The sequence below is a fragment of the Phalangium opilio genome, unplaced genomic scaffold (assembly GCF_054372755.1).
Source record: "Phalangium opilio isolate 3A_F unplaced genomic scaffold, DU_Popi_V2 ptg000037l_1, whole genome shotgun sequence".
In the NCBI taxonomy this organism is placed as follows: domain Eukaryota; kingdom Metazoa; phylum Arthropoda; class Arachnida; order Opiliones; family Phalangiidae; genus Phalangium; species Phalangium opilio.
In genome coordinates this window covers 4298087-4324730 of record NW_028324160.1, presented here as the reverse complement: position 1 = coordinate 4324730, position 26644 = coordinate 4298087, and the positions used below count along the sequence as shown (strand labels likewise).

At 34.6% G+C, this 26644-nt stretch overlaps 2 protein-coding genes across 2 annotated transcripts; both read left to right on the top strand.

Moving 5' to 3' along the window:
- Positions 1-14398: 14398 nt before the first annotated feature.
- LOC149683436 (uncharacterized) lies at positions 14399-16205 on the top strand. The gene is made up of 5 exons (XM_089871196.1): positions 14399-14404; positions 14480-14602; positions 14676-15480; positions 15543-15590; positions 15667-16205. Exons 1-5 carry the CDS (start codon positions 14399-14401, stop codon positions 16203-16205), a joined length of 1521 nt encoding a protein of 506 aa, XP_089727322.1.
- A 33-nt stretch (positions 16206-16238) lies between these two features.
- Positions 16239-17667, top strand: LOC149683435 (uncharacterized). Its single transcript, XM_089871195.1, has 5 exons — positions 16239-16379; positions 16441-16665; positions 16733-16964; positions 17035-17093; positions 17333-17667. The coding sequence occupies exons 1-5, from the start codon at positions 16239-16241 to the stop codon at positions 17639-17641; spliced, it is 966 nt and encodes a 321-aa protein (XP_089727321.1). The 3' UTR covers positions 17642-17667.
- The last annotated feature ends 8977 nt before the right edge of the window (positions 17668-26644 follow it).

The window sequence follows — 26644 nt, the reverse complement described above, 5'->3', positions numbered from 1 at the left end:
AATCTTTCAATTTCCTCGGTCAGTGTCGAGATGGCGCCACCTACTTAGCGCCTTTTCCTTACCCATAGCTTTCTCGATCGAGTCTCTTGATGTATGATGATCGAGTTAGCTACGCTTTAGCAGACGATATATCATATATGAAACGTTTTAGGACTCTTGGCGGTCTTTATAATTGTTTATTTGGCTATTTCAATACTCGAAAGTCATAATTCAAATATCATGATATATGCTTTCACGTCTGAACAGGGAAAAGAACGTACCGACGCGACCGAAACGAAATTAACGACGCAACCGACGGAAACGCAAGATTTTAGTCTAGTGTGAATGGGCCTTTAAGTAGTGGAAATAAACTGAAAATACACTTCATATATTTGGTCAAAAACCATGTAACCCTTCCTTAAATAGTTAAAATTTCTTGTATAATTGAAATATTGTTGTAAATACATTTTAGTAATGTAAATTTGCCCAAGTTTGCTACTAATTTAAATTAAACTAAAAAATTTTTGAGTTGCTCTTATAGGAGGTAAAGATTGCCTTTTTTGGTTTTCCTCTGTGGTCTAGATTAATAACTGTACTCAAATGGAGGATCTTATGTCTTTATAGGCACATTGATAGCAATCCCAAGTTAATAAATTGGAGGTTCGTTTTTCACGCCAGTATTGATGGTTTTAGCAGGCTACTTATTTATTTGGACTGCCTCACAAATAACCGAGCTTCAAGTGTATTAAGCCTTTTCCAGGAGGGGGTTGAAATTCTTGGAATTCCTTCTCGTGTAAGGGGCGACCATGGAACAGAAAATATTGAAGTGGCACGATTCATGCTAGAAAACAAGAGGTTTACATCGAGGAAGCTTCATAACTGGGCGATCTGTTCACAATCAGAGGATTGAACGTTTATGGAGAGAAGTTAATAGATTAGTATCATCGCAGTACAGAAATATTTTTCTTTTCATGGAAGATCATGGCTTGCTTGATGTTGAAAACGATCTTCATTTGTATGCGTTACATTACATTTACCAACCTAGAATAAGAGAATCATGCCGATATTTTTTGAACTTGTGGAACCACCATTCATTTAGTACAGAAAACGCACATTCTCCAGTCCAGTTAATCGCGATTTCAACGATGAATGCCATGGATATTGAATATGACCCAATTATGTATGGCGTTGACGAAATTAGAAACACTCCAGTTGAATCCCGGAACCATGTTGAAGTGCCTGAGTCTCGTTTAGTTTTAAACGATATTTTGATAACGGAACTACATAACCAAATTGATCCGGTATCGGATGACGGAAATAAAGGTATTAATCTGTATGTGCAAGTTATTGATTTGTTACGTATTAATTACATAAACGAAGATAATTAAAAATTTCAATAAAAAATTACAATTTCTTGTATATAACCTTTTTTTTTGGACAAAAATATGATAGGATTAGGTTACTGTTTCTGAACTTGGCCATGCATTTTTTTCGAATGGTAAAAGTTTTAATATGTCGATGATAGAGTTTACGTAAATGAAAGAAATGATCTGATCATGTGCGTGCTTTTATCGTTTCAGGTAAATCTAGTAAAACTAAAATTTTCGATACTTCTTATAACAAAAACGGTTTTTCGAACTGAAGAAACCTTTTAGGGTACCCTACTATTTAAGCCTTAAAGGCATGATTATCAATATAGTTGATTTGCAACTGCGTTTCAGTCATTTCTCTGTCATTCCTAATAAGTGTAATAAATTTTCTTCATTGCCAGTCATTTAAAAAACAACTTCTTTTATAAACCGTTTAACCACTACCACAATGGCGGCTTGCACATTTTGGTGACAAAAAGAGATTGTATCAATATTTATTTTAAGCCCTTGTTCTTTCATTTCCCAGCATGTGTGTGTTTAATCTCGAGTCAGCTGACACCGTTCACATCTGACTTGTCAGGCCGACTGATTTTCTTCGGCATCTTCAAATGAACTTAACTGAACAGAACTTAATTATAATTTCTCTGACTGCTTTTCCCAAAGATTGTTTTCTCTGATCTTACTTTCCTTTTAGCAAGAACTAATTGACGCTTAATAAGATCAAAGGGCGCACTTGGATAGTCTGTTCCCATCCTAGAATACTTGGATGGCCTGAAACGCCAAGGCTTAGCACAGGCGAGGAACGGGGAGAAGCTATATTAGCAGACGAATCTTTTCAACCAAGTATGCGAGGATGGTACCAGAGGCTAAAGCTGTGGCCCTAGGTTCTTATTAAGCCTCAATTCGTTCTTGCTATTTGTCATTATGTTTGGGGCTATGTATAGAAACTGCGTCCTTCGCATAATTAATTTGCTCATATTAAGCTCGAGGTCCAATTAAATTTAAAACATTTAACTTAATTAAATTAATTAACGTTCAATTTAATAAACCTTTAACTTAATTAAATTTATAAACGTTCAATTTAATCAACATTTAATTAAATTTATAAACGTTCAATTTAATCAACATTTAATTAAATTTATAAACATTTAATAAAATTAACATTTAACTTTCAAATCATAGTGCACAGACTAGGAAGATTCATAAAACTATGTATAGGATTTTCTCACATCAGTGTTCTTTTATTATTATATTTTATTAAAAAGTATAATTACTTTTATTTATTTGGAAATAAACTGCACTACTTATGGCCGCGGCCATTCATCATCGAAGAAGAGAGGTAAATATCACGAAAAGACTTATGACGTCATTAACCACGTGAGTACACCCCGCGAGTTCATTGGCTATTAAACTCTACGACTAAAGTCGGCCTGACTCCGATTGGGTACTTGCCCGACCAAAATCGTGTCTCAAAACTGTCAATAGTCATGTCAGGTGTCTCGTTCACATTATCTGACCAGTCGGCCCGACTTGTCAGGTTGGCGTTGTCAGCTGACTAAAGTTGGACAGTGGGAACGCGCCATACTTCACTAAAAAGCAAAGCCCAATTACATCATTTGCCGTATCAGAAGTCCATTAAATTAGCCTAGGAAGTAACCAAAAGCGGGGTTTGCAACTCCCCTCTCTTGTGTAGCAATACTGGAGAAGGGTGACACATTCGCCACCTTGCGATAACCTTTCTCAGATCTCCGGTTTAGGTGCGAATCGTACGCCAAAATTTGCCCTATCGAGAGAGAAAAAACTATTGCCTGAAAATGAACACTGTATCTCTAAAGGGATCGGAAAACTCCCCCTTCCACTGTAAAACCCAGAACTCTTTAGCATAGAATCAGGAGAAGGGATGGGGGGGAGGAGTTTATTTTGGAACAGTCAAGGTCATTCTGTTTTTTAAGATTCTTCATAAACCTATTGAAAAAAGAACTATTTAACGACAGTGGCCGTTCCTTTTTTTATTTTTTCATAAAGCAAACAATCTACCCTTTAGAGATCCAGCGTTGATGGGCTGAGGAAGTCACGCCCCGCTCACGTCAAGAAAGACTTCCTAGAGAGGGACTCGGGAATTCTAACAACGTTAGGAAAGGGGGAACCCGATCCATGGAGTTAAAAGGAGTTCTTTCCCCATCAGAGACGTACGCTATGCCAGCTATTGTAATTGTTTACTTCCTAGGCTAATTTAATGGACTTCTGGCCGTTTCTATATCGATATTGACTTGTATATATAAAAGCTGACGTATATATATCAAAGTTGACGTATATATAACAAAGTTGACGTATATATAACAAAGTTGACGTATATATAACAAAGTTGACGTATATATAACAAAGTTGACGTATATATTTCAAAGTTGACGTATATATAACAAAGTTGACGTATATATAACAAAGTTGACGTATATATAACAAAGTTGACGTATATATTTCAAAGTTGACGTATATATAACAAAGTTGACGTATATATCTCAAAGTTGACGTATATATTTCAAAGTTGACGTATATATTTCAAAGTTGACGTATATAATTCAAAGTTGACGTATATAATTCAAAGTTGACGTATATATTTCAAAGTTGACGTATATATTTCAAAGTTGACGTATATATTTCAAAGTTGACGTATATATTTCAAAGTTGACGTATATATTTCAAAGTTGACGTATATATTTCAAAGTTGACGTATATATTTCAAAGTTGACGTATATATATCAAAGTTGTATATATATCAAAGTTGACGTATATATATCAAAGTTGACGTATATATATCAAAGTTGACGAATATATATCAAAGTTGACGTATATATATCAAAGTTGACCTATATATATCAAAGTTGACGTATATATATCAAAGTTGACGTATATATATCAAAGCTGACGTATATATATCAGATTGCATATTCTGAATTATGTCCGACATGGCACCCCATACGTTTCACCTTCATTTGCTGGGTCACCACCATTCTTTCACCCAATTCTAATCGGTATTTATTGGCTTATAAGAACAACACCACGCACTAGTCTTTCGTGTATACCAAGGATAAATTATTGTAGAAATCGTTCCCACGGTGGACTTGGTGTTTTTCCTTCTAAAACAAACGAGAGCCAATTGACCTCTAACTGACATAGTAATAAAATTAATGTTAAATGTGACGTCACACATCGAAGAACCGCTCCCTCCCCCATTGTCACAGACCGTCATAAACTTACAAAACCCCTCCCCCATAAGAGTGTGACGTAGTTTATGGACGGTCCCTTACCATTGAATGACATGAAAAGAACTCTTTCAAAACCATAATATTTTCTTTTTTGCAACATATTAAATGAAAACATGGGGATTTCCATTAGATCGAAGTGCCGCGCCTTGGGCGGTTTACGAAATGTGGTTAAAAGCCTCCAGGGGCTGCACTTTACGAAAGCGATCATAGTCATTTTTTTCCGATAAACGATTTGAAATTTTATGTAAATATAAGGGAAAGTTTATATACGCTATAATCCGTGACATTTGCTTTGATATTATTGTAAAATGATGTTTGTAAATACCAATTTATATCTAATTCAGAGGGAATAAGCATGTTTAAGTAAATTGTTGAGATATTATCGGATCTTAAAGAAGGTTGTGTTAAATTTTATTGGGTAATGTAATTGAAATACGTAAAAATTCTCAAAACGTATTAGGCAAACTGTCAAGATTGAACACCTTTAATTTCATCTTGGATAGTCCAGCACACCTTTCGCGATTGAACGCCTTATATTTTCAAGCTGTTCAAGAATGAATAATTGCGTTCAAGTTCAAATACCCATTGAACGCTTGTTTCGTAGAGTGTTTCACCAAAAATAGATAATATTGTAGAAAAGAAGGGCTTAATAATGCCTATAACAATGTTTGAAAATTTATTGATTCACAATAAATGGTTAAGAAACACGCAATAGCGTGAACGTTAGGTGGAAGCCCTGGCATTGGGAGGCTAGACGTTTCTCGTAACCCTAGACGAACGCCGCGTACATCTTAATCATAACGGTGGGAGTAGTAGCCAAAAATTGCTCTCTGCGAAAACGTTTCCTCCTATTTGTCAACTGCGAACGCGGTGACAGACAGAGTCACAAGTCCAGTATAATACCTCTCCGTGACGTCATCGTCAAAACCGGATCTTACATGCGAGCCCTAAAACTGAACTACTTTAACTTAAAACCTTACGTGCGAGAAGACCTCTTATCAGTAGGCTAATATATTTTTATACGTTAATCTTGCCTGACCTATTATTTAATTTCTTACATGGTCGAATTATCTGAATTTAGAAACAAGTGTGTCAAATACACCGGAATTAAACAATGGATGCTTTGCCAACGGCTTTTTAAAAATTGAACACTATTGGACAATTCAAAAGAGAATTATCCTTATTTTTAAACGAGAAAATCCATCGAGTAATTTTAAACTTCAAAATTTTAATTTAACTTGGACCCTTTTGTAAATAAGATATGATCTTAAAAGGATATCCTGAATAAAAAGCTTTTTTTTATAATTTATTTTTATTAATCTGCGATATTTTGATCCCAAAAACGTATCAGAGACAGACAATTTCGGTATGTAACGTTTTATTGAGTATTTTTACACCAAGTTCAAGAAATAATTATTTTATGATAGGACATGAAAAATATTAGTCGGAACGAGGATATTTCCATAATATTGAAAAATATCATTTTTAGAATAAAACATGTACGGACAATTTATTGTAAACGTGTCAAAACTAGATAATATTTTAAATTGACTTGAATATATTATTATCTTTCATTTACACTTTTTTTAGCTTTTAACCTCTGTCTGTCTGGGTCAAAGCTTGAACCCACGTTGACACAATTTTATCAAAGTGACTACTCTAAACTTTGGGGTGCAATTTTTGAAATTTACGTAGAATCATGAGTTCTCTGTCAAAATTGATAATCAAGTAAAAATATAATTTTACCTTATAGGATTAAAAATTGAACCGCATAAATTTTCCGAAATATTTACGATCTATACGAATATTTTAACAATAAAAATTTAATAGTTAAAACGTTTCTTTGCTTTTTTTAAGCTTAGATAATTTTTCATTCTTTTGAAATATTTATCAAAATATTAAGAGAAACCCGTGATGAATATAGTGCTTTTTCATATGTGGTTTTTAGATTGGTACTTTAATTTATACGTTTGTATTTTAAATTCGCTTATTCGTTTCGCAGTTCTGTTATAGCAATAGTATCTATGTATATATTACAAAGAATTTTACAAGAAGCTGTGTGCACAGTAAATATGCGTGGACGTAGCTCTTTTGATTTTGGCCACTTCTCGCCACTCGAAGTAGCAATGTTTAAAAGGGGTCAGGAAATTGGGGAAATGGCTATGGCCAGGCACCCTTTGGACTGCTTGATTGAGACTTTTTGTTTACAAGTATATACTTTTAAAAATCCCAGCTTTTACGTTATATTATAAATCCGCAATAAATTTTTTGTATTGAACCTTTTATTCAACCAGTAATTTACGTCATTTACGAAAGACTATAAAGTATTTTTGTTTTCGAATAACGTGTTGGTTGTGGGTGTTAACGAAACATAAAGGATATTTATTATAGATAATCAACAGCAACGTTTTTAAATTGTTCTTTGTGCGTAACTGACTATGCTTGAAACTGAGGCTAGGATAGAAGCTCCAAGCCACAGTCCCAAGTGTCCACCAACTGCTCCTAAAACGTCATGCATCTGTAAAATATTTAAAATTTCGTTGTTAATGTTTTCTTCTACAGTTCTACGAATAAATTTTTGGAAATTCCAAAATTGCTTCGAATAGTCGTTAAAAGAATTCTATAATTGATTTCACTACGATATCATGGAAGAAACATTCTACATATGTACGTTACAAATTATGTCGATTATAGCCATTTCATTCATATCATACCTATTTTTCTCCTATCATACAAGAAATAGTAGGAAAAATAGTATTTTGAGTACGATAATACTATACCATAGAAGTAGGGATGAACCGGTACCGATACCATATCGGTATCGGCATGAGTTAATAATATGTTAGCTCCCTATAAGTTACTCAGTCTCCATAGGCGTAATGTATCCAGCGATTTCTTCCCATTTCGCCCGCGCGGGAAAAAAATCCGAATGTTGCGCCCTCTCTTGTCGAAAAAAAATCCCGCTCGCAGGGCTCCTCGACCTCGAGTCGTCGGCTGCTTTTTCACCAAGGGAGTGTTTTAATCGTGAATGTTTATGTTTTAACAATTAAACATTAAATCATGGCGTTTGTGTCAGTATTGAGACAAAAAAATGCAGGAACTTAATGCAATTTGCCGAAATTGATAAAGAATGCTAAAGATAAGAGTTGTTATTGTGACTTGAAACCAGAAAATTTTACAGCTGAGCTAAATCCAATCCACTGGTCTCTTAAATGCTTTCTTGACCAAGGCTACTGAACGAAATATTCGGCTGCTTAAATAGCCCCGATATCGTGGGCTAGCTTCCACTACACGCGCTTCCGGGAAAAAACCGGAAAGAAGAGTAAATAAGATTGTCGTTCACGTGGCGGCCGCAGAGCGTCGCATATAATTGGGACGGTGGCGGCGCGGGAGAAAACGCTGGAGTATAAAAATGAATTGCCTGAGTAACTTATAGGGAGCTAACATATTATTAACTCATGGTATCGGCACCGATACTCAGGGTTTCCCGATAGTATCGGATCGGTTGGTTCGATACCGATACTAAACCGATACTCGTTTAAAATGCGTTATATGACGCTACATGACATTTTTGGGTGTTTTCGTTACGTAATGATGGTGATAATATCTCATTTCTATGAATTACAATCATAACGAGTTCTCATTTATATAAAAAGTACCTGAATTCAGTTTATCTAACAACTAATAAGCGAAAATCTTTCTTAGTACGCACCTATTGGGATAAACCGATACCATATCGGTATCGATCGGTATCGGTTCATGTTTGTACCGGTATCGATCGGTATCGGGTTAAGCCTGGTATCGGCCATCTCTACATAGAAGCTATGTTCAACAATAACGAAGCCACCCTGTATAGATTGTTATTTCATTTAAATTAAAAATAAATGTCTCACCGTGTACTTTGGGTGTGTCGAGTATATAACTTGATCAAGTGTCGAAAAATACATCTTGAACCTGGAATTTTAAAATTTACGTCCAAAAAAATAAGCCTAAATTGTGTAACAAAAATTTCCTTACCTTCCAAAGTCAGCACTCTAAAGAAAAAAATGAAATTTTAGTATTTAATTAAGTATTTTTATAATTGTTAAACTGAATAAAGTAATATATTTCGTCATTTGACTTTTCACTTCATGCTGAATCGAATAATGAATACTCACCAATCCATCCTCATCAACAGGTTCGAGATAGGATAGCGAAATTTCATATTTGGTATCGCTTCGGGCAAATGTTCCAAAAATGTTTTAACTGGTTTATTATTTTCGCAAACGGCAAAGTCAGTCAACTCTGCTCATAAAATTAGCTACTTACACACATGGTCCGTTGCAACGACAATCCTCTATTCTTTCGATAATTAACTGACTCGACCTTTGGAGACAACATACTGAAAATAATTATTTCATATAAAAGTCCAATAAATACATCGATGAGAAGTGAAAGAGTATTTCGCATACCAGTTTTCAAATTAGATATATTACAAGGTGGAAAATTTCCCATTTCTTTGATGATTGGATCAAAGCAACCGCATCTCTTCAAGTTGACTCTCTGAATGCACGCATTAATGCATTCCTAGTATAGGCCCAATCGAAGTTTAGCAGACCAAGGGTGAAGGAGAGGTTGAAAATTCGTAACCGAAAGAAAATTAAGAGCAAGAAATTTAGGTTTGAGTTTTGGTATTTTTGAAGTTTCTAGAGTTAGCCTACAGCAATTGTGAATTTTGATACAGATATTCTACCGGAAGCTTCCATTAAAAAGTGATATTGAATATCTACCGCTGAGTTTTGTATATGGACAATAATTAACTTCCCTGTATTGATAAGTTTGTAACCTCCATCTCTAGAAATTACCGTTTATGGAAGTTGGCCATTTGATTCCCTATATTTGACTAATTTATTTCGTTGACCTAAAACCCTAAGTTCTATAAAATGCAATTAATTAAATCAAGTATACGATGTATACTTCGTTGTGTCTTATAAATGGGTCAGGTTCCCTTTAAAGGAGATTCACCGTTTAATACCATTGGCTGATCCACATTTTACCTGGAAATTGTAAACCGCGTATTAGCCTACCGTTCGGGTTTGGTCTTTGTAGTCCATACAATCATCTCTGTAAGGCGATTTCAAACGGCGAATAGTAGTCTAAAATAATAACCAAGTATTAAATTACACCCTTCCAAATCGTGCCGACAAAGCGAACTTGTTTCATGGATATGATGGTAGTGGTTTTGTCCCTTAAAAACACATTGTTCTCTTTCTCTAAATCGAGATAAGGATGAGGGGGTCCGACTGAAATTCGCATGCCAAACTCCTTTGTAATGTATTTCGTCAAATGATATTCCCTTCGATCGATATTGAAGTCAATTGTTAACGCTGTACCAAAATATAATAACAAAGGTGGCAGTTAAATAATGGCGATGGAACGCCAATAAATACAAAATAGTTATTAAAACCTGAATTAATTCCGACTGAAGGATTATTTTTTTCGTTCGGGATCCATTTCAGACAGGTTCCTAGCTCTAGACTATTCAGCTCAATAATTGAACTGTAACAATTCATTCCTTATTTAATTGTTCCAAAACATTAAGTTTTGATTGTTATATACCTCCAGTTGCACTCGCGAAAAGCGTAAGAACAGGAACTGATAACTAGGCTTTTTCCCATTCCAGCGGAAATACGTAGAGTTTTATTCATGTTGGCAACTGCCTGATAATAAGTAGAATATTCCCTTTCCTGTTCGCTTAACTCCGCACGGTTAGGATTTTGATCGCAATCAAACACATTAAGAACCTGCATTTTAAGGAGTCTTTTCTCGTATACTTGTTACGGGATATTACCACATTTTGTTGTTGTTAATTAAAGCAATGTGTTCCTAACCTAATTTCTACTTAGGTTTTTTTATACTAAAAATACCCTTTTCGAACATTAAAAACGTTCAATAGAAATTTTTCTTTCTTGCCTGTTTAACGTCAGTAATGTAACTAGCTATTAGTCTTAGGAGTAGATAAAACCAAGGCCAATGCGTCCGACTATTCCTAGAGCTCGTCATTATCTATCCATTATCCAAAAACCTTTGGATAACCGATTATTTATAAACAAAGTTGTGGATTATAATACGATTTAACATGTAAGTTCTGTGGATAATTATCGAGTATGGATAAAGATAAAATAACGTGGATAATGGATAGATAATGCCGAGCTCTAACTATTCCTCCCCCGTTTTTGGCGTCGCACCCAACCTGAGCCGTTGCACAGTTAACGCTAGGAGGATATAGGGGTGAAGGAGTCTTCGACCGCCCGTTCTTAGAGCTCAGGTTTCGGCTTCTCCGATGGGAGATTCGTGCACGCGCACCTAGTTACATTGGTTACGCGCATCACGTGACCACGCAAATCCAATTCAAAATATACCGGGTTTTTCATGCTAGCGTTGGCCTTTCATGCAACGCCGCTTATATTACGTATTCACTGCACTTGAAGAGATATTTTTTAATTTGATCGGGCGTTAATTTGACCCTCCCACAGGCTTTAATCCATCTTAAACCCTTATCTAGTAGCGTTTTTGGTGTAGGGAAAGAGTAATAAACCGTTACCTTTACTTCAGTTTTATCTAAGAACCATAATTTACTGTTAATAATAATAAAAAATAAAATAATGATAAATGTTCCGTTAAAGCACTAAAATGATGCAGCGCCTTTAACAAAATTTAAAACAAACGCACAGTCGACGTCCGATGACGATGTGCGCCGAACTAGGTGCGCGGCTAAGAATCTCCCAGACCGATTGAAAACGGGGAGGGGGGAACCACGGCCGATAATCTGTAAGCGCGTTTCAATGGGAAAACGGGCAGTCGAAGACTCCCTCATCCCTATATCCTCCTATTTCTCTCAGCTTTCGCATCATCCTTGAATTAAGAAAGTTTAAAAAAATCGTGGTTTTTGATGGATTATTGACTATTAGGCCGATAGAAATTTTTGCCTCTGAGATCGGAAGCACTGGTTTTTTGGAACGCAAGTATGTTAGGTTCGGTAGGTTCACATTAATCTCGTCTTCACTTCTGATGCTCAATTCGCGAAGAATTTTTTAATTTTAAATATCGTACACTCTAAGAAATGGAAGTGTTAAAAACGTGTTAAAACGGTGTAAACACCGTAAAAACACCCAAAAGAGAGTTTTATTACCGTGAGTTTTTAGGGGCCAATTTAAAGTGTAAATTCGGTGTAAAATAACACTATTAAAACACCGTTCAAAATTAAACATGAAAAATTATAATACTGCGGGTTTCTTAAATAAGGTCTTTCATTTATTTTTCATTAATGTTTTAATATTAAAGTCAATACAAACAGTAAAAAATTATTGAAAACTTTTTTAAAGATGATATTCATGAAAGAAAACAGTTTTATCTTTTAAATAAAATTAACAAAGAAATTGGTAATCTGGCGGTGTTGTACTTTCATAAAACTATGCTAAACGTGTTAGGCGACACTCTTACAGGTGTTAAGCGATACTCTTAAAAAACGAGACTAGGTTAGGTACTGACCTCACAGTAGGGCCAGCTTGAGAAGCCAAAGTGGGGCACTTGCTTTTGTGACATGTTTTATCATTGTTTTGAGAAAAATTAGAGTACTAAATGGATTTTATTTTGTAAATCTGTAGTGCAAATTAGATTAAACGCGTTTCTGGTGCTCGAAAAACTCTTAGTGAAAAGAGATTATTAAATTTAACAAGAATGTCTATATCTACTGCTTGAATATTATAGCCTCCAAAACTAATTTAATACCCTATGCATTTGTACAAATTAATAACTTTCTGCCTTTTTCAGAAGTTTATGAACCCGTAAAAATTACTTTATACGCAACAACCCTCGCTTAAAGAGGTATAGTTCTGCATGTGAGAACTATATCCCTATAGGTGATGAAGTTTTCTCAAGATGGAACCCTGCAATGAATATAGCACTAATTGCTAATAATACTGCGGAATGGCGGATAATCAAAATTTAATTAAACAGGAAAACCATACTCGACAGTTGAGTTTAGTGGTCGGCATTTGGATAGGAAAATATCTGTATGTTTTATCTTTATTCATAATTTGAAATTATCCACGGGAAGTCTATGATTAATGTAATGTAATCACGAATAATCATCTGATTATTATTCATGAATAACTGATTAACCAAAATTCTGTGGATTATCTTGTCCAAACGCCGACCACTAGTTGAGTTATGCCTCATGAGTGGTCAAAATGTAGCTACTATAGTGTTTTTTACGTCATCGGTTTTGCTCTTAAGTCTAGGAAAAGTACTAGAATTTCTACTACTATCCTCCCAAAAAATCTCCCACTCTTAAAGGTGCTACGCGACACTCTTAAAGGTGTGAAGCGACACTCTGAAAGGTGCTATGCCGCACCCTTTAAGGAGTTGCACAACCCTAATATGAGAGTAAAAATTCACTTTCAGTGCGATATAAGAGTTAAAAAGGTGTTAAACTGCACCTCTGTTGGACAATTTTATACTTATCTTTCCCAACAATTGCTCAAATAAGTGTTATTAAACCCTTTCACTGGTGTAAATGAACACCTGTAACGGTGTCAAATTTGGACCCATATAAACTACTTTTAAAGGTGTTAAAGCACACCCCATTTTTTTAGAGTGATAAGCAAACCTCTTTTATTTTCTATCAATGTTAATGATAGGCAACAAAACAACTTGGCGGAGGCTGAGCATTGGACACGCCAGATTATACTGTTAAATGTAGACTCCGAGACGAAAAAAAGATCCGATGCCTTAACCTGACTGTTTTGTCCGGAAAAAATCTAAAATGACAGTTTTTTTACCTGCCTGGACAGAATGTCTTCAAAAACGACTGGCGAAAAGTATTTTCTTTTTGTCAACTGCTCATAGCTTTAGTAAAATAAAACTATTGACTAAGTGGGCAAAGATCCTGACCAATCATGAAGGACCAGAGCTACTCGAAATGGATGATTTGAGGTAAAAACAACAAGTAGGCGCATATTTTTAAGGGTCTGTTATTAGCAAGTGTACTTTGGGCATCAAACTGATACTGGCAATTTTACTACGCACAACCACAAGTGTAATATACCGCGCTTTTAAAAATTTAACATAAAGTCGGTAAATTCCTCTGAACAACTAAATTCATCTGTTGGTTAATATATTTTCAAAAAAAAAATTAATAAATAAATATTATTTTAATGTAAAATATTTTTTGAATTTCAAGAATCGAAAATTATACCTATTATGTTTGTTATAAGAAGATTAACTCTTAGTGTTTTTAAAATGTGAACTGGGAACTATTTAGCTACATGCAATAAAAATACTTTTTTTTGATACAGTCTCGCGTTACGGTATTTCCTTTGGCAAAAATAAAGATTTAACTAAATGTGCCCAGAATTAACTAAGCATTTTTATTTACTTACCGAGAAAGCAATGTGCATTTTGTCGTAATTTTCATCCTTGTGGTCATATCCTGGACCAAATGGATCGCATTGTTTTAAAGACATATTAAAAAGATCTTCCCAATATTTAGCTCTCTTAAACGCACAAATCGCCGAAAATCTTATCCTGGAATATTTTACGATATTCAAATTTAGACTTTCTCGTAACCTGTAAAAGTTCTTTAAAAATGTTTTCGAAATATCGGTTCTAATCTGTATTCGTCATAAACTGAGCAGCAACATTTTACAACTAAACAGTGAATATTTTGATGATTTTGTGACAATCAGAATTTTAACAAAAATTAATAAATTCTAGCTTCAATAAAGAAAATAACCAAAGATAATGAATGTCAGGTTGGTATTCTTATTAGAAACAAACTAGAATCTATTAGAATATTAATTTTCCCCTATACATTTGAATTAGACTGATTTAACTAGCTATGCCCAGTTCCAAAAGTTCAACACGGATTTAGGTTTGCAGTTTAAGAGCTTGGTAACTTCGTTTAAGTCACTAATTTGGGTTGAAAAAGGATCAACGACAAAAGAGGTGTGTATATAATTACTTAATGTTTTCAACTTTTGTTTTATTTCATAAATCTAAACAGCGACTTTTTTTCTAGTGTTATGTTGAAGTATTTAGAAGAGATGGCTATGAGCCTAGATTTAACTGCGAGTCAGCGAAATATGTTCTTTCTGAAGAAGGTTATCTCAGATTCCATGTTATTTTTAAAGGCGTAGTAAGGGAGTTTTTAGTTTCGAAGGCTGGACAACTCGATTCAGAATTGGTATCACAACTTCTCACTGATTTCGTCGACCAACAGTACATTCTTTGTGAAGGTCTTGGAGAAGAATCAGTTCAATTGCTTCCACAATTAGTGAACTTGCCAAAGAAACTCGTGAAACGTGTATACCCTAAAGAACATTATCTTTCTTCTGATTGTCCTGCATGGTTCAAGAAACCAATCAATGCAAATGGACCATATCAAAACGTTTGCACTGCGTGTAAAAATCTTAATTCATATTTGAAGGTTTGTCTTAAGCGACGCCTAGAATCTAATAAATCACCGTGCCGTAAAAGAAAGATGGAACCTTCATCGACGTTTCCAGAAAAGTTCTTATCACCTCGTAGTTTATCTTTAAAGAAACGGCGCCAGCTTTTTCGTTTCCAAAATTTAAAACTTAAAAATGAAAAATTGGAAGCAAAACTAAAATCACTTGAAATTCGTTTAAAACCAAAACAACACAATGAGATGAGGCAAATAACTTCGATCATAAATGCTCAATTTTCGGAAGTGCTAGATGCGGCTTTAAATCCAAACACTAAAAACAATGAATGTGGAAGACTGAGAGACATCTGGGACAGCGACTATGCCACATATTTAGAAAATGAAAAAGAAGATTACATAGCTGATCAGAATAAAAATGGTAAATTGTCAAATTAACTTGTTTTGATTATGAAGCAATATTTTAATTTTAACTCCAATCAGCTAATGGTAAGAAAGGCAATCGTTGGAGCATCGTCACATATCGCATTGGTAAGTACTTATGATTCGATATTTCTTTAGACTTTTAGCAGACGTTGAATAATCTAAAGAACCACAACATTTGTAGCTTTAGCCGTTGCGTGCCGCAGCAAAGCAGCCTACGAAGCGCTCCGAAGTTTCAAAATTCTGAACCTGCCCTCTTGGCGATCAATTCAAAGAAAAACTAGCAAAAATTTGGATGAGCCAGGAATAAATATGGATTACCTAAAAGAGCAGAAAAACATTTATGAAAAGTTCGTAAACGAACAGGTCTCACTTGGGTTGTTAAAACCGCAGTGCGATGGGATATTAGTCTTTGACGAAGTTCGCGTTGCTGCTAAAGTCGTGTGGAATAGTAAAAATCACAAGCTCATTGGTTTAGCTATGCCTAGGGAAGATTACGCCTATCTGGATGACCTTTTCAGTGAAGTATCAAATGAAAAGGATATTTCAAAAGCAAATTTTATGCTTCAATTTTTATGGAGAGATCTAACCTCTAATTATGACATCATTGGCCCTTACTTTTCAACAGTCAACAGTTCAGATACCCAATTCACTTTTAAATGTTTGTTCGAAGTGATGAAGTCATTCCAATACTGTGGCTTCAATATAGCTGGAATAGTTTAAGATGGAGCCAGTGCCAATCTTTCTTTAATAAAGATGACTGTTGGTTTGGAGGGTCAATTCAGTTACTTTGACTCTAAAGCAACAAACGATATTGAAGTGGCCTTCAATCCGTGTTTTCAAAATCCGTATAAACTAAACCGAAATGTTTATTGGATAATTTGTCCATCGCATGAAGTAATAGAGACTTTATATGAAATATAGTTATGGCAAATAATTTTAACTGAGGTATTTTTAGTTGAAGAGCCTAATTAACGCACTGTATTCATCGGACCCTGATAGAAGTAAACAATTCAAAAATAATGGAGTCCAATTTGGGTGGAAGCAGATCAAGGATCTTAAGGAGAGGGATGACCAACGTAGGGCCAGAAATATTCCGCGTTTAGTTCCCAATCTACATCAAAGTTACGTTGAAAGGGATCCTTGGACGAAACTCAATGTAAAGCCGGCGAAGATCTTACAAGTATATCCAAGAAATATTATTAAACCAAAAACTAGATATTTATGTCTTGAAACAAATTTTTTAAAAGCAAAATGACGTTCTTGCTGCGCTTTATGAGTATGGGAATCCAAAGCAGACAGAACCACCACTAGATCAAGGTGAAGTACAGGCAGTGTTTGCCTATTTGAAAGCCTGCAACAATATCTTCGAGACTGGCATGCTCTCTCATACAAAAATAGAGGAGTCAACTGGAGGGCAAGTTATGGCAAACTGTCGTAATGGTTTGAATTATTTTACAACATGGCTCAAAAGCCTCATTAGTAAGTTATCGTCGTTGTTATAGAAAGCAATTATTGGAATGTTAATCATGTTTACAATTTGTAACTATAGATGAAGACCAAGAATTCAAACCATGGGATATTAAACAGAAGAAATTCATCTCATGGCAGGTATAAATTCATCTTTATAGTTTATCCCGAAGAAGTGCGCGGCAGATTAGCTAAATATATTATTTCAGACATCAGTTTAGAACTTTTCAGGATAAATTATAAACCTTTGTATCAGATGGATTATTAATGAAGTTGAAATCTCATGATTTAGCTGTATCTAAATCCCGCACAATCTAATTCCCGCTCCTTTAAAACATGGAATTATGCAGATCATAAATTATATTTTTTGACTGATTCAGACCTGGGCTTTGTTGCGAATTATGGTCTACGGAGTCGAGGGTTTAGTGAAAGAATTTTTCGATAACTATCCTGGAGGCTATTATCTATGCCCAGTAAGAATCAATGGCAGCGCTGTGGAAACACTTTTCTCGCAATTTAAGCAAAATGCAGGTGGAAAACTATCTAGCGTCAATTGTAATACGGCAAGAAAAGCCCTCCTCACAAAAATTGATGTCAAAGGACACCACAGTGGGCATGGATACAGAGATGTACCCTTGTACGTGAAAGATGCTTTCGCTGAAAAATTTAAGTCTTCGTCAAAAAAGTAGATAATTCTGTTATGAACTCATTTTTATTTTTGATACTTTGGTAGACAGTAACGTTTCCTACTAAAATCTAAAATAAGGAAAATAATAAAAAAGTTAATGATCACATGGCTATTTCATTTTCGAACTTATCACATGGTTATTGCATATAATAGTTTAAATAACGACTAGGAAGCTTCTTTTGTCTCTTGGCTCGACTAGATTCATCCACTTTGTATGGAACTTTTAAGGATTTCTGGGTTGAACAATCTGGAGGAGTGTCTTTCGTGGTTGAACTTGAAACTTGACTATTCTTGTTAGAAAATGTAGGAACTTTGGCCAACCTATCACAGTTGAACTGAACATTTTCGTTCAAACTGGAATTATCACAAACTTGGCCATTCAGGCACGAATTATCACAAACTTGGGCAGAAAGGTTTAAAGGATCAGAATCTTTGCTATTTTGCCTTGAACTATTACAATCTTTAGAGTTTTTATTAGAAGTTTCTGGTGAATAGTTGCTCTTCCTGATGAGGTTTGCTACTTTGTTACGACTTTTAGGAACCTTAATGTTCATTTTTGAATTTTTTTGTACTCTGGCCTTCTTATTTGGGCTTGTCTTCGTTCCCATTTTCAATCGCTTAGGGGCACAAAATCGTGATTTTATGGGTGTTTCATCCAAAGAAGTGTGCGTTCTGGAACTGCTTGGGTTTTCAGCGTTAGAAATGGGTTTTCTATTTTCCGTTTTGGCTTTTAACTTCCCTTTCCCATTTTCAATGGTTGAACCTTTTTGGAACCTTCCTCCTTTAGAAAGAACATATAGCTCATCTCTCAACCCACTGCAGCCTTTTGAAGATTGTTTTTTCCTTTCCACCTCTGATGCATCTTTAGCTGTTATGAATTCATTAGAAAGTGCGTGTAGAAATTTTCTTTGGAATTCAGCAAGGAAAAGTTTCGCGTTATCAGCTGGAATTATTTCTTTAGTGCACGCTAGAAATCACGATTCCAACTCTTCTTGGTGATTTTTAACCCGGTCGAAAACAACCTAGGTGAAATTAAGTGGTTATTAAAACGTTCCAAAGGGTTATAGCTTATCAACTTCGATATACTTGAGAATCTACTTAAGCTCTTACTTGCAATATTTTAGGTCCATGCGATTTAATTCCTTCGGGACATAAGATGTCTCTCCATAATTGATTTAATTTGATGAGGTATGGATTAAGAGACTGCTTGGGAATAAAGTAGCCTCCAGAATCTCTCATTCCTATCCCTGAAAACTCAATTTCTGCTTTTTCATCAGATGTTCGTCTTATTTTCAAAGAACAGTCCCATAAAATTCGAGAGGTTTTACGCTGTTGGTCTGTCAGTTTCATTTTCTTTCCAAATATTGTTCGTTTTTTGTTTAGTTTCCAAATCTCCCCTATGCAGCCCCCGTCTATCGTCATGAGCGATCTTTCATACATCTCGTTTGTCTGAGGAAAGTTATACACTATTTCATTTATTCACATATCTTATAAATTTACACTCATAATATCGTCTTAACTAATGACTCGCCAGTTCGTTATTAGATGTTAAAGTTTCATTGCTTTCGGCTAATTTTTTTCTGTTCTTGCTCCAGTGAAACAAAATTTCTTCTGAATAGCATGACAATAATAGTAACAAATTGTTTTGTTCATTTTCAGGCCTATTGCCGAATCCCAACCTTTCTTTGAAAGTATCAAAGTTCTTTCTAATAACAAATTTCCATTCGAGATGGGCGGCTAAACTCTTTTGTTGAATGTCAACTTTTTTAACTTTTGAATTAACCTTTTGATTTGGCTTATGTTTCCCTAATGTTTTAACAAAAAGCGTACTTAAATCATCAACGATTGATGAACTGGAATCATTTCCTTTCAATTCTTCATGGATGTTTTAAATATCACTAGAATATTTTTTAACACTGCAACTTCAATATCACGTAGAAGTTCTTCCTTATTTAAACAAATTTCATCCATTTCGAAACGCGATAACTAAACGCGATTAATATCATTAATTACAACATAAGCTGCAAACTAAACTACTAGCCGCTCAGCCTCATAGTAACTTTGTAGAAGACTCACTAGCAGACGACGACAATATCCTTGACAAATATTAGTCTTGCTTTATTGGCTACTGTAGATATCCCTCCGCCTAAGCCGCGCCTCAATTTGTTTGAGTTTTAGCCGCATGGGGCACTATTCTTAAAGGGTCTGACGTCACGCTGTCGTCTGCTCTATAACAAGCTCTCATTAAGCAATTGACATGAGTGACACACTTATCGTAGATAAGTTATAAACTTATGTCTTATGGTGACTCCTATACAAAAGAAAAATCTTGTCTTGGAAAAAGGGCTGGAGTAGGGTTTTCAATGTGTTGAAATATCTCGCGTCTTCTTTCTCTCTTTCACCGGTTGCAAGCCACATCGTGTACGTGGCGAATGTTCCATGGACATTTAGAAACCCAGACTACTTTCAATTACCAATACGTTGCGCATTCATTTTGCTATAAGTTAAATACGAGACCTCATATTCTCTTAAAAATATCACAGTTTTTCCCGAATTCCTCCTTTCCACTTTCCTTCTCCCTCACACTTTCGCCAGAAGGCCATAAAATTAGCCAAGGAAGTAAACAATTACAATAGCTGGTTTTTATTTAATAATTAATTATATAGTGAACGTTTGTGTTAACAAAATTAGTGCGTATTAGGTAAGTGCTGTCAACACTAGCTATTGAATATACAGTCACTTTCAGAACATGTCGTGGCGAAAGATTCCGGAAGTTAGAGTTAGTAAAGTTTAATTAGTTACGTAAATTTGGGTTGTTGTGTTTACGTAGGAGAGCGTTAGTTGAGTGTCCCAGGTTCGAAAGAGGAGTCTATAAGGTGAATAAAGAACTCTTCGTTCCATTACCAAAACTGAATTTATGTAAACAAATTTTTAAAGTTAAATTTGATTGGGGATGCGTAAATCTAAGATCAAGATTTCTAAGTTTTTGGGTGCGGACACTCAGGAATGAATTTTAGAGCGTCTTGAAGTGCCTATAGAAAATCTCGCGTTACTGATCGGAATTTATTATTTCTCTTATTATTTATTTATTTATTTTATTTATTTATTTATTATTTATTTATTATTTTATTTATTATTTTCTCTTGCGGTAAATTTTCAAGAAGATGTTCCGAATAATACATATTTTAGGAGGGATCAAAAATAAGTTTCTCCGTGAATTTTAAAACTTGACGAGAATTTTGACTAAGATATAGCGGTAAGGCACATAGTATGAAGAGAGCTTGTAATTTAATCTAAAGGGTACAAGGAATTTTATAAAAAGTGAGATACGTATAAGGGGACATTCATACATTTACAAATATTGATATTAAACATAAATAAAAAATAAAAAGAAATACAGAAACGTTAAACTTCATTCAACAGAACAAGAAAGGCAATGTGGTGTTTGTGAGATTCGGGGCAAAACTGGTGCAATGGGACTATAGTTGAAAATTTCGCCAACATTAAGTTTAATAATATAGAAAAGGAAAGTCTTAAACTAGTACTCGTGCTGATAGACATATTACTAATTCGACATACTTGTTATTATTGCATAAAGTAACTGCCGGGAATTCCACCTTTCCAGATCTATCTATGGCCACGCTCTGCAAAGTCGGATGTCGAAAGTAATCTGACATGAACTCGAAAATGTGATAAGCGCAACAGAACAAGAGCGCGATACCATACAACCCTTTAAAAATACTGGCAACATTAAACTTTTTAGAAGAAACTTTTGCCGTAACTTGGCTAAAATCTCTTATCCCATTTTCCCGCCTATTCGGCAAAACCATAATGATTTACGTTTTGTAGCTTTTGGCTTCCTCACTCGTTGAAGGTTCTCATTTGATTGAAAAAATGTAAAATGTATTTTAGGTCAAAATTCATTTCAGTATTTTAGTTTTGTTTATCGGAACTCTTTGTTTATCCGAGTGTAGAGCGTGCAAAAATTTCAAATGAGTTTTCATCCACCACCTTTTTTTAGTTTTCTATAATTAACTAGTATCATAAGAAAATAATATATAGCTCCCTGTATAAGTTTTGGTACTACAAATAAAACGGCCACGAAACCGCCGCATAAAGGGTCCGCGAAAAGCACGATGGGCCGGGGAAATATGGCCGCGTCGGTAGAGACACTAGAAACTTCGTTCCTCGTACCATGACCATGAACCATCAATAGAAGGTTCGTACTCGTAGTATTGTAGGCAAAAGTCCATAGCCCATGAACTCATGGTGTGATTGTTAGCCTTGGTCATCAAAACCTCCAAGCTAGTTTTCGCGCCATCTATTGATTTATTATGACAATTTTGACATGCACTTAATCACTTATAATAATAATAATAATAATAATAATAATAACAATAATAATAATAATTTCAAGAACTTGAACGATATAATTTTAATATAAAATTTTAATATTTTCTAATCCAATATTTTATCTTTTTAACGCTAGAACTTCTTAATAGGTGGCATTAGAAACTTTTTACAAATTTCAATGGAAGGAAATGCGGTTTACATGGCTTAAATGGAGAGTTTCATACTTATAGGGAGCTATGTATTATTTTCTTAAGCTAGTATATGTCAAAACGTTCAATATCCCAATTTGTTTTTCTGTACTTTCTCGTTACAATGTACCTAATGAGTTTTCAACTACCGCCTTGGATTTCCTCGTAATTATTAAAACAAGTTGGGAAACCAAAATTTTACTTCTCAGAGTCTAGATGAGGACTAATGTACAATAAAGGAAGGTTTATTGATTGTATGTAGCTTTTTTCGTATTATGGTTACTGTTTTGAAAAAATCCACTTAACTAAAATACGGGCCCTGAATATGTGGTTAAAATTTCAAAGAGATCCTTCTAATGGTTTTTCTTATTGAGAAAAAAGTTGCTAAGGGTGGTTTTCATTTCCATAAAATTAATCACAGATTTTGACGAATAACTGGAAATTTTTCCATAGGAATAGCATGGGAAAAACTTACATTGACAGCCAAAGTTTCTCGACCATTTTTTAGCCACATCGTATGATGTATAAATGAGGCTCTTAGTTTGACCTGCCCTGTTGTTGTTGTAGTAGTAGTAGGGGTGTCACAGAAGCGCCTTAGGCAGTATAAAATTTTTCGTTCGTCATTGAAGGGAGAGAATTGTGGTGAAGGTGATATTTTTCGTTCGTTTTCTTAAATGGAAGGGAATTATGAGAGTAAGGTTAAGCTATATTCTCTCCCTTTAAAATTCCCCTCACCCGTCGTCAATATGATTTTACGCTTTCAATCACGCTCCCCTGTCCCCTATTTCAACATTCAAAGAAATCCAGGGAAATATTAAATGCAAAAGCTAGTATTTACTGACATTATTTTTAGAATGTTCTTAAGGCACCGTGATATTTCAATTATTTGGTGTATTACCGAATTCTTTCTCTTTCAAACGCTTCTGGCCATAAGTTTCATGTTAGAAATTTATAAGATGCGAAAATTATGCGTCGGCACTAGTCTATGTTGTAAACTAAAACTTTCTGTTCTTCTATTAAGGGTTACTTGTGTGTGATCATTTTAGCAATGTTAGGGGTAGCGCATTGAGGGGCTACTCACTCAAAATTTCTCTTTATGTCGCACTATTATAATTATAACATAAATAAATTTATTGAAGTAACGATTACGGGTAATAATTTTAGCACACTTAAAAGTACCGCATCGAGGGGCTATTAACATAAATTTTATGTACGCCTGTTAAGTACGGTACTATGTGGCTAGTATTACGAGCAATTGGGTCGTCTTGTTGAAGACTGTTTGTTCGATAGGTCTGAAAACGGTTTTAAATGAAAGGTTGAACATTAAACTGGTGCCTTTTGTAATTTCATTAAAAACAATTAAGTTTAAGTATTGTTTTTCGAAGTTTTAATTTCATACTCAATTGCGTTGAATACCCTGAAACTGTGGAACATACGTATGGGTTAGGTAGTCGTTTCTCCGCGATTATAGCGAATTATAGCCAATTATACTAGGTAAGCGATCAAAGGTAATTAAGCTAGGTAGCGATCAAAGATAAACTATGTTAGCGGTCAAATATAATTAAACTAAGTTAGCGATCAAGGGTAATTGAACTAGGGTAGGCATCAAGGGTAATTGAAGTAAGTTAGCGATCAAGGGTAATTGAACTATGTTAGCGATCAAGGGTAATTGAACTCAGTTAGCGATCAAGGGTAATTGAACTCAGTTAGCGATCAAGGGTAATTGAACTATGTTAGCGATCAAGGGTAATTGAAGTAAGTTAGCGATCAAGGGTAATTGAACTAGGTTAGCGATAAAGGGTAATTGAACTAGGTTAACGATCAAGGGTAATTGAACTAGGTTACCGATCAAGGGTAATTGAACTAGGTTAGCGAACAAGGGTAATTGAACTAAGTTAGCGATCAAAGGTAATTGAAATAGGTTAGCGATCAAGGGTAATTGAACTAGGTTAGCGTGCAAGGGTAATTGAACTTGGATAGCGATCAAGGGTAAATGAACTAGGTTAGCGATCAAGGGTAATTGAAATAGGTTAGCGATCAAGGGTAATTGAAATAGGTTAGCGATCAGGGGTAAGTTTCCACTGTGAAAACGAAGGGAAAGCAATTTGAATTGGACTAGGCGTTGATTGTAATGTCAACCAGTCAGGATTGAGACATTAAATAATGGACTTGCAAAGTCCTTAGACTGGAGCGCCTAATTTTCTCTCTAAGGTTTAAAACGCTAGTTTCTTAACAACTTTAATTAATATTAAGACTGAAGATCCAGATATTAATAAAAACTGTCTTTGCAGACAAAGCGAGAAAAAGTAAGAGACAAGTTTATAAATTAATTGCCTGAAGTGCCAGATATTCAAATTTTGACTTTAGAGGACATGATTATAAAACATTAAATATTTGAAAACATTCTTTCTCGCCTTTGTCTGCAAGGACAGTTTTTATTAATATACAAAGTGTTGACGAATTCTGACGTGATACGGAACCTCTATAGTGTGTACCGCCATTGTAGAAAATAAAGGCTTCATAACTGGTCACTTATAAGTCTGTAATTATAAATAAGCTAATAAAATTAATAGAAGACGACGGCCATAGGACAGCTGGAGAACATCTGTTTATAATAAATTATCGAAATTCAAGTGAAATATTGGATGGCAATAAGATCACTAATAGCAATTTAACTACCTTAAATGATAAAATTTTCGCCAAACTGGAAAACTTTTACTATGTAATTGAAAATGACGTATTTGGTTTACTTAAGAAATCACAAATCAGTAAGGCAGCATATATTGATAATCTTTCCCCTCGTTAAATTCGTTCACTGCTGGCAGCAATATCGAAAACAGTCAGACCACTAATAAATCCATCCCTAAAACTTTCAATATTCCCGAATCAATAGAAACTCGCTAACGTTTCAGCAGTACATAAAGTAGGAGATTCACAAGTGAAAATTAATTAAAGACCAATATCAGTTACCCCTATCCAGGCAACCATATGTGAAAAACTTTTGTGTAAGTCTAGGTATAAATTTTTAAATGACCTGGATTACTTCTATGGACTACAATCGGGATTTCGAACTAGTTACTCAACGATTACTTGCATCCTTAATGGATTCAATAAGGGTTTATATGTGAAGGTTACTTTTATCGACCTATCAAAAGCATTTGATACAGTCCAGCATGAGCTCGTCTTACAAGACCTTGAAGTTTCTTGAGTAACCTCTACAGCACTAAACTGGTTTCGATCATATTTATTGCAAATCTCCAACAAACAGTCTACCGTAATGGTAAATACTCGTGATCGAAGAGGGTGAAAGCGGGTGCCCCCAGGGTAGTGGCTAGGGCCCTTTCTTTTTAATGTTTACTCCTCAAAACTACACGCTTCTCTAAAATAATCAATTTCTAATGAGTATGCTGATGACTCTGCAAATAAAAACTTGATCATAAGGAGACCGATATTGGAAATCTTAAAAACATATTACATACAATTGGTCTAATTTTAAATGAATCAAAAACTAAATTTATGCTCTTTAGCCCGAATAATAATATCAAAATATCAAGAAGCCTACACCCAAACTTAGTACAATGGTATAATTGACAGAGTTGTAGCTTTTAAATACTTAGGAATATGGCTGGATGAAATGTTAACATGGAATTATCACATTGACTTTGTCATTAAGACACGTATATGGCTCTTAAAACCATGCTCCAGTCACGCCTAAATTTATATGCGATAAAATTAGTCTATAATGCGATTCTTAGACCTATCTTTGAATACGGTGATATCTTTTATAATACGGCTTGTAGTACTAACTTAAAAGGAATATAGATATTGCAAAACCATTGTGCTAGATTAATAACGAAAATGCCAAACAGATCTTCAGCCTCATTAGCAATTCAATGAACTATATTATATCAATTTTAATAATGTACTAATTTTGATGTTTAAAGTTAAAAATGAGAAGGTACCCCCATACATTGGTGAAAGATTCGTTGCTCAAAATTCTTTTAAAAACACTAGAAGTCATAAAACTGACTTTGTAAAAGAGGATTTTCATCTAAATTTAGAAACAAGTGTTTCAAATAAACAATGGATGCTTTGCCAACGGCTTTTTAAAAATTGAACACTATTGGACAATTCAAAAGAGAATTATCCTTATTTTTAAACGAGAAAATCCATCGAGTAATTTTAAACTTCAAAATTTTAATTTAACTTGGACCCTTTTGTAAATAAGATATGATCTTAAAAGGATATCCTGAATAAAAAGCTTTTTTTTATAATTTATTTTTATTAATCTGCGATATTTTGATCCCAAAAACGTATCAGAGACAGACAATTTCGGTATGTAACGTTTTATTGAGTATTTTTACACCAAGTTCAAGAAATAATTATTTTATGATAGGACATGAAAAATATTAGTCGGAACGAGGATATTTCCATAATATTGAAAAATATCATTTTTAGAATAA

Bases quoted from the DNA above. Each gene is read 5' to 3' on its own strand.
- LOC149683435 (XM_089871195.1), top strand. From the start codon at position 16,239: ATGACTGTTGGTTTGGAGGGTCAATTCAGTTACTTTGACTCTAAAGCA. The intron at 16,965-17,034 runs GTAAGTTATCGT...TTGTAACTATAG, and splicing joins ATGGCTCAAAAGCCTCATTA to ATGAAGACCAAGAATTCAAA. The intron at 17,094-17,332 runs GTATAAATTCAT...TGACTGATTCAG, and splicing joins AGAAATTCATCTCATGGCAG to ACCTGGGCTTTGTTGCGAAT.
- LOC149683436 (XM_089871196.1), top strand. The intron at 14,603-14,675 runs GTGTGTATATAA...CTTTTTTTCTAG, and splicing joins AAGGATCAACGACAAAAGAG to TGTTATGTTGAAGTATTTAG. The intron at 15,481-15,542 runs GTAAATTGTCAA...AACTCCAATCAG, and splicing joins AGCTGATCAGAATAAAAATG to CTAATGGTAAGAAAGGCAAT.